Genomic DNA, 9,440 nt, shown 5'->3' with positions numbered 1-9,440 from the left:
ACGTGTCGGACAGCTGATTCGAACTGGGAACCTTCCGGTATCTAGACCGCGCCGCTATCCGTTCGGCCACCGCTGCCACATGTGTGTGTGTGTGTGTGTGTGTGTGTGTGTGTGTGTGTGTGTGTGTGTGTGTGTGTGACGTTTTTACCTCCCTTATGATGAATTCCTGTTCTGTTCTTTGACTATATAGAAGTGTCTATTTGTACGTCTCTAAATGTTTTGATGAATTGAACAAGGTGGACCCTCTTGTAAACAAGTGTAATGCTTAATTGGGTCGTCCACTCACTGTTAACAGTCTTTGTATTGAGTTTGTGCTTGAAATGTACTGTAATTCTGCAAACTGTTAATAAATATTTCAATCAATCAATCAATCAATCGATCAATCAGTGTGTGTGTGCGTGTGTGAGAATCAGTTTCCAAAAATGGAAATGGAAAATCCTTGATTTCAAGGTTAACCTCCAAAAACAGTTCTGCAATGCAAACATAGTTCATGATTATATAGTTTGCATTACACAACTATATAAGCTCACAATGCATTGTGATGCGACACATTGTGAGCTTGTAGATCTGCACAATAAGCTCACAATGCGTTGCGATGCGACACATTGTGAGCTTGTAGATCTGCTATTTTCAAAAGATTATTAGGCTATAAATTAAAATTTTATACATTTGAAAACTTGTGAAATGGGACATTCTTCTACTTTAAGTAGTCCACATTTTAAGTGAATTTTGAATTCCAGAATTTTACTTGCAGGGTATATTTATACTTGAGAATACTTTTACTTTAATAAGTAAAACAAAATGTGAGTACTTTTTCCACCACTGTCCACCACGCGTTGCTGAGTAGGCTAGTCTGTAAGCTATTTTACATTGTAAATTAGCTGAGGGGCATTGAAACTATTTTTGCTTCCTACTCTCCACTTTTTGTATAGGCCATAACCTATTACACCTATTAAAACAGGCTCCATAGACTTCCCAAAACAAACTGGTCAGGTTACTTGGCCTCACTCCCCGTGAGGGTGGACGACAGAGTAGCCTACAGCATCTTGCAATGGGTCTGGGCTACAAGATTTGCTACACCACCAAGATACCCATATGTAGCCTACCTAAATACTTCCTCAATGTCAACAAAGTCCACACTCACAACACCTGGGAGTTCAACAAACCATGTGCAATCCAAATTTGGCTCAAACAAGGGATTAAATTAATTTCACTCCTATGCCACTAAAATGTGGAACGCCCTACCAACACAGCCATTAAGACATGTGAATCCCTTGACTCATTAAAAAATGCTCTCAAAGAGCACCTACGGACGGCTGCAATTCGACATGGCCCCCGTAAATAAAGTCTGAGCCCACCCCCACCCCACCCCCTTTTCCCCTTACTGTAGGCCTTATATGTTTTTCCCTTTTTTACTTTCTTTATATGATGATTTCTTTTTTTAATATAAGTGTTCAAGTGTATATTTGTACGTCTTTAAATGTTCTGTTGAATTGAAAATGGTCAATCCTGATGTAAACAAGTCGTGTGCTTTTCATGGTTTCGTCCACAAAGTCACAGTTTTTGTATTGAGTTGTGCTTTCGTTTGAAATGTACCCTAATCTACATACTGTGAAATACAATTATCAATCAATCAATCAATCAATCAATCAATCAATCAATCAATCAATCCAACCAATCAAACCAATCAATCAATGTGATCTATGAAAGCGTTTTCAGTGTTAAAAAAACTACTACTACAATAACTAGGCTATAATGATGAAGCTCTTTGGCTATAGCAGTGTCTATTTGTATGTCTCTACATGTTTTTATGAATTGAACAAGGTGGACCCTCTTGTAAACAAGTGTAATGCTTTATTGGGTGAGGGTCGTCCACTCACAGTTAACAGTCTTTGTATTGAGTTGTGCTTGAAATATAGGCTACTGTAATTCTGCAAACTGTTAATAAATATTTCAATCAATCAATCAATCAAAACTAGGCTATAATGTTGAAGCTCATGTAAAAACAAATAAAAAATAAATCACCCACTTTACAGCTGAAAAGATTCTCGTTATTTACCATTAGTCATTATTTTGAGATACCGTTAGTATTAGGCCTATTATTTTTTAGAACGTGTCTTATTGGGCTATTTTTTTGTTATTATTTTTGACACACCAAGTCATGCATATTATTATGAGAACATTTCTCATCATTTTGAGAATATTTTCAGGTAGGCTATTTATCTAGTCTAGAGATGCCAATTATTTTGAGAATGTTTCTAATTTATTTTGTGATACTAGATCATTATTTGAGGATATGTCATTATTTGAGGATTATGTCACTATAGATTAGTCATTAAATTATTAGTTTGAGATAGATACTAATTATTTTGAGAATGTTTCCATTATGTTTGTATTTATTTCTCATTAATGATTAGATTAACTGTGTATATTTTACTTTTTCATCATCCTGGCGAAAATGGGCTTGGTGGCCTGGAACAACAATGACGTAATCTCTTTCCGGTAAAGTTGAGAAATGCCCAAATAAATGCCCTAGTTATTGCTCCGTCGTCCGAGGGTGTCGCGCGCCCGAATAATAGCCGATCTACATGCTCACGACCATTCGCGTCCGCAACTAGTCGTGAGCTGGTGGCAGCGGTGGCCGAACGGATAGCGGCGCGGTCTAGATACCGGAAGGTTCCCAGTTCGAATCAGCCGCCCGACACGTTAAAATTACCACCGCTGAAATGCCCTTGAACAAGGCATCAACCACTACGATGAAATGTGTTCTATGAGCAGGGCCTGGCTGGAAACAAGTTCTTGAGCTTAGCCCAGATACCCTGGGTAAATATAGATTTCATTTCATTTCATTTCATTTCAGCTTGTAGATCGACTATTTCAGCACCGTCCCACGGAGAATTCCAAGACCTCATCTCAGATCACCATAAACAAGTCCAGTGTTGCCAGATTTTGTGAGAGAAACAAGCAACCAGTTCTATGAAAACAAGCCCAAAATAAGCGACTAGGGCAATTTGAAAATAGCCAATCTACAAACTCACACTGGTTGAAACAACATAAGGAACGAGCCCAAATAAAGAGGCTACACTTTCACTTCACTCAAAGAGTGAAGTGATATCTATCTGTATCAGATAGATAGATAGATAGATAGATAGATAGATAGATAGATAGATAGATAGATAGATAGATAGATAGATAGATAGATAGATAGATAGATAGAGTCTAGATATCTATCTGTATCAGATAGATAGATAGATAGATAGATAGATAGATAGATAGATAGATAGATAGATAGATAGATAGATAGATAGATAGATAGATAGATATACTCTATTGAGGGGTTCATTCTGATGAGCCCATAGCTCATACGGAAATACAAAAAGGTTAACAATACATGTATCACAAAAAGGGGAGGGCACAGATTAAAAGAAAGACAAATATATAAAAAATATATTATGAATAAGCATAAAAAACCAATAGTCCAGACAGTAACAGTTCATAAGCCTATAGCGGCTGACCGCCTATTGATGTTGGTACAAGCATCTTTACAGAAAAACAAGCCCAAGGTAACCTTCTACAGAAACCTAGGTGTTTGTAAAGACGTTGAAATTGAGTGCCCTCCAACCCCACAAGGCCACTGGCCATGACAATATTCCCTCCAAATTTATCAGAGACTCAGCCATCTCTATAGCTCCAATAATCACCCACATAGTAAACCTCTCCATCAAACAGGGACAGGTCCCCCAAGATTTCAAACTGGCCAAAGTAACCCCCTTGCACAAGAAAGGGAGTAAATTAGACCCCTGCAACTACCGCCCTATTTCTATTCTAAGCTCCATCTCGAACGTGATGGAAAAAATAGTCTATGAACAGGTTGAAAAGTATCTTGCCACAAATAAATTAATGTACGAGTACGAGTTCCAATCTGGCTTCAGAACATCCCACTCCACTGACACATGCCTTCTCTATTTGAGCGACCACATCAAACATGAGGTGGATGCTGGCAAATACTGCGGCATGGTCATGCTGGACCTCCAAAAGGCTTTTGACACTGTGAACCACTCCATACTTAACAAGCTAAAAACAATTGGTTTTGATAGCACATCAGTGAGCTGGATGCAATCCTACCTGGAGGGGAGAGAACATATGGTGGAGGTGAATGGAACACTGTCCCCCCCCCTTGCAATGGGTCTGGTCCACAAGATTCGATACACCACCAAGATACCCATGTACCTGTCTAGATACTTCCTTAATGTTAACAAAGTCCACACCCACAACACCAGAGGGAGTGCAACGAACCATGTACAACCCAGATTCGGCACAAACAAGGGACTAAATTATTTTCGCTCCTATGCCACCAAAATGTGGAACACCCTACCAACAGTCATTAAGACATGCAAATCCCTTGACTCCTTTAAAACCGCTCTCAAAGGGCACCTACGGACGGCTGCAATTTGAAACTGGCCCCCGTAAAATCTGAATCCCCCCCACCCCTTTTTCCCCTCACTGTATATGTTTCTTTTCCCTTTTTACCTCCTTTATGATGAATTCCTGTTCTGTTCTTTGACTATAAGAAGTGTCTATTTGTACGTCTCTAAATGTTTTGATGAATTGAACAAGGTGGACCCTCTTGTAAACAAGTGTAATGCTTAATTGGGTCGTCCACTCACAGTTAACAGTCTTTGTATTGAGCTTGTGCTGTAATTCTGCAAACTGTTAATAATATTTCAATCAATCAAAAAAAAGCTTATAATACGCGGACATGGCAACACTGAACAAGACGTCAGTGACGTTAGGGTGGTTTCGGGGTGGGGGCGGGGCCTATAAAGCCCTGTGTTTTGTCCTCTTCGTGCAGAACTCACATACTCCATTTTGTGAGCAGCCTTTGAACGGAGCAGCAGTAGCAACGAGAAGAAGTCCCTGTTCTAACAAACATCCACCGTCGAACGAACACTTGATCAAAGAAAACCACAGTTAAAGCCGTTTGAACCGCGCGTTAACCGAAAGTTATTATCCGAAAGGAAAGCCACTCTTATCGTATGTCCGCTATCCAGAACCTCCAAACTTTTGGTACGTTTTCTTTCCCTTTTTTTGAACGCTAACCGACACGGGACAAACAAGGGTGGGGGAAGGGCGGCTGTGGTGCCAGCGTTAGCTTAGCTAGCCTAGGCAAGCTACATCGAAGCGAATGTTAAGCCCTTAAACTGTCTGTCAGTATTGTTTACCTTTTGTGAGTTTCGACCTAGTTGTTTTTTAACCACGACCGGAGAGGAAATGTGAGCTCGGATGTGACGTTAAAATGTAAATCCTCCGTGTTAAGGGTCGACCTAGGCTAGCGGGGCCTTTCGACGCCGCAGGCTGGGCCGTCGGACTGTAGGCCTCAAATCCGATGACCGACATTTATAAATACAAGAATGATTAAATAAGTTACATCCTCCAGACAGCATTCATTAACGTCGTATGTTGCTAATAAAAAAAAGGCCATTTCCCAATAACATGGCTGTAACGTCCCATAATGTTTGTTGTCGGATTTAGCCATTAACGGTCGTTTTATAGGTCGTTGTTCTAAAATGTTACATAATATGAAATGAGCCTTCAAACAAAGTGACCACGGTGACAAATGGCAGCGTTAACCATAGCTTTGTTTTCGGTATAGATTGCGAGTGTCTACATTAGTTTCGTTTGTAGTTTACCAAAAAGCGTCTTTAGCCAAGGCTTACAGGTACATGATCAACCTCTATTGTGGTTGCGTTCATTATTTGGCCCAGATGCTGGACCGCTCTAGTATACAGCCGTTGTTTTGTTTGCTTTATCGCGGCGGCAGAGGGCTGCCAGTCGGCCAGTGTAGCAACAAGGCTAGCAGCCTTTAGGCCCCATCATGAGTAAGCAGTTGTTTAAAAGCTGCCCGTGGATTGGATTCAGGAAGGAACGTGTCATTGGAACGTGATGTTTTGCTTGTGTTGTGACCACCAGAGCCAAGCCACTGAACGGTATCGGCCATAGCCTCCCCTCCCCAGATACTTGAATGTTTAATCTTCATTTCAGACAATTAGGTCTTTGTTGTTCATGAAGGTTTTTTTATTATTTCTCCCCTGCCCAGTTTATCTTTGTGTGCTGGTATTGTTCTAATCATGTATCCCCCCATTGTGTTTTCTCCCTCCCCTCCCCCACGCAGACCCCTTTGCTGATGCAACTAAGGGTGATGACCGCCTCCCAGCTGGGACAGAGGACTACATCCATATAAGAATCCAGCAGAGGAACGGTAGGAAGACCCTCACCACCGTCCAGGGCATTGCCGGCGACTATGATAAGAAGAAGCTAGTCAAGGCCTTCAAGAAGGTAAGGAACTTGGAATGAAGTGCTGTGCTACTATTGACCACTTTCACCCCAGTGTTCCTATACATGGTGTTATTGGACATATGAGGTTAAAAGCAGAAACAAATGCAGGTGCATAAAGCTTTTGTATATCAGCTATTTAAGTAAGGCATGAGTGGTTGTGTTCAAATATAACCGGGGTTAGTTCTTAAAGCCTATCCAGTTCTGTTTGGGCTTGTTACCAAGTTCATGCTTTATTTATACAGTAATTTTTAACAGCGGGATGGTGATGCAGTCCAGAGTTGGAGAGGGTGGGGTCCTGAAAGCTTATGATGTGGATTTTGAGTATTATGTTGGATGGTAATCAATACATGGTGTTTCTCCCCCCCAACAGAAGTTTGCCTGTAACGGGACAGTGATTGAACACCCAGAGTATGGTGAAGTGATCCAACTGCAGGGAGACCAGCGCAAAAATATCTGCACGTTCCTCACAGACGTAAGTTGGTCACAGTCGCCCATCATTTATCCGCATGCTGTCACATGTTGGTCCTATTCATAACAAAGTCCTTTTTTTGTCGCCGAGGTCTCGAGCTGTAATTTCATTATATGAATAAACCACTGGCTGGTACTTAAAGTGACTTATGATTGGACACCTGGTGCTTTTGACTACTTGCACAAATGCAGATCACAAGGAGTTTGCATAAAGTGGCCATACATGAATGTAGTCTAGAGATCATGCATTTCATGCATTGTTGAGTCTGTCTAATCGGCTTTATTTGGCTGAAATCCTTATGAATGTTATGTTTTGTACTAGCCATGTCTGTGTTGGGGGAATGTGTCCATCTGCTCTGTGGCTCCCAGAACAGTCCATCTTTACATAAAGTGTGTAGTGTAATTGTCATGTTGAGGACGAGGTAATTTAAGTTGGTGTCAATAGATGTTTGGACCTTGACGTGAGATCAGCAGTCATTCTGGCTGGCCTTCAGCCAGCTGCCCTCTTTGGGTCAAAGGTCTCTATTGCAACACTCCCCTTAGAAATAATTTGCATAGAAATGAGGAAATGTCGCTGGATAGTACAGAAAAAAGGGTCACTTGAATCCTTTTGGTGTGTATTTTACTTGGAAACGATAAAGTTGGTTACAAATTGAACACTGCTGAACTAATTTATCATCCTGTCTCTCCAGATTGGCCTGGCCAAGGAGGAACAGCTCAAAGTCCACGGCTTCTAGAGGCTTCCAGCAACCCTCCCCATCTCATCCCTCCTCCAGTCCTGAATCACTTCTTTAGCCCGTTCCCCTCCTCCCGACCTCCTAGAGGCCCTACCAGCTCCTCTTAGATCATGTGCTGATGACGACTGACCTCCATGATGGGACTCTGTAACGCCAATACCCCCCTAGACCAGCAGGGGGCAGGCCTGCTCTCACATACTGTCACCACTAAAGCTAACGCGGCTCCACACCACATCAGGGATGAGTGGTGATGATGATTTACCCCGTCCCCTCTTCCTCTGCATTTTATTTTATTCCTCCCTCCCCTCGGTATTTCTTCCCTTTTTATTTTAAGTCTTGCGCCATGTAAAGGAGGCGCAGAGTATGTAACATTTTTGTTTTGTACAACATGTTTAAATAAAATGAGTTGAGTCCATATGAGTGTGCTAATGTAGAATGTTATTAACTTATAGTTTTAATTTTCCTGGAGGAGGAAATTGATTCCGATAATTGGGTTGCAGTGCGGTAGACGAGTTTCATAAAAGCTCTGTCGTGTTTTACCCAAGTAGAGTGGCATCCCATTTGTTTTCGACATGAACAAAAGCGTGTGTCCCACAGATTTCCACTAACTATGATTCCATGCTAAATATGAACTACTCGAAGAATGCTGACTACTCGGTTACAGTTTAGAACAAGCATTTTCTGCTGTTTTAAGGTGCAGTGATTCTTTTGTTAACTGGTTTCTCCAGCTCTTGGTAGACATGTTGGGTCATTACACTAATCTAATCAGTAATGAACTCTTAACAGGATTAAGTGAAAGTGTACTACTGAAGAAATGTACCCCTGGTAAATCTAATGCAGACTAGTCTGCTCTGGTATGCTGTGTGGGTATTTTGAACACGAAGAGCCAATTGGTGTCAGTGTTTTCGTCAACTAAGATGAGAGAGGCTTTTTTACACTGACAGGCGTCACGCTGCGACGCTTGTAGATCGGCTATTTTCATAAAGTGTAAAATCAGTCATTACGATGGCATCAAGGCCTGCCACAATATATTTTAGTCTACATCAACCGTAGATTTAGTAAACTAAAATTAGACTAACACTAAGACATTCCAGGTGACAAATGTGATAACTATTCAAAACTGCTGCCAAAAACAACACTGGTGTCAATCACAAGCCCCCGAGCTTGTACACAAAATCAAAGCTATTAATCAACACTTATATTAATGATTACTTTGCTATCCTAATCTTGTAACCAAAACATATCACTTAGTTCTTTCAGGCAGTCCTGCAATTTTGTCACTTTAGCAACTGCATATTTCTGAGGCCCCAAGGGCCACAAACCATTACCAACAAGGTGATGACATGATATTGTGTGAATACATATTCAGTGTGTGCACTCTAGGGCAGATGGCAGATCTCTCTTGCATGTGTTTCCCATATTTCCCTTCAAGGATGAGAAAACCCACGCACACAATCATGAGCATGCACAAATAATCACACTCGCCACAAACATGCGTGGGTGGTGGGTCCACACATCAATGCGCCCAGCCGTGCACAGCCATGTGCAGGATACACAGGATATAATATAGGCAGGAGAGAGATAACGCACTATGGTGCTGATGCTGAATATGGAAACTGTAAAGCACCCACAAACACACCATCTGTGGAAGGGAAAGCGAGTTAACCAGGCATGACTTTGTACCAGAGCCTGCGCTAGAAGGCAAGGTTAGTTTTGCATATGCATTAGTTTTGTGTGTGGTTTTTTCAGTTTTTATTGGCTAGTCATCAGAGGCAGCCAACATTAAAAATAAATGGCTGATGTACAAGTTTACACATTTGCTTTCAAAATAGCTTTTTATATAAATTGTAGATCGGTTATTTTGGAAGGTTTGGACACTTTCATATGCATGTCTTAGGT

General features: G+C 41.2%; 1 protein-coding gene across 1 annotated transcript; it reads left to right on the top strand.

Moving 5' to 3' along the window:
• The first annotated feature begins 4,840 nt into the window (after positions 1–4,840).
• Positions 4,841–7,958, top strand: eif1 (eukaryotic translation initiation factor 1). Its single transcript, XM_079520554.1, has 4 exons — positions 4,841–5,067; positions 6,173–6,336; positions 6,707–6,808; positions 7,497–7,958. Exons 1-4 carry the CDS (start codon positions 5,037–5,039, stop codon positions 7,539–7,541), a joined length of 342 nt encoding a protein of 113 aa, XP_079376680.1. The 5' UTR covers positions 4,841–5,036; the 3' UTR covers positions 7,542–7,958.
• Positions 7,959–9,440: the final 1,482 nt, after the last annotated feature.

The sequence above is a fragment of the Electrona antarctica genome, assembly GCF_951216825.1.
Source record: "Electrona antarctica genome assembly, chromosome: 14".
Lineage (NCBI taxonomy): Eukaryota > Metazoa > Chordata > Actinopteri > Myctophiformes > Myctophidae > Electrona > Electrona antarctica.
This window is presented reverse-complemented; position numbering and strand designations above follow the sequence as displayed.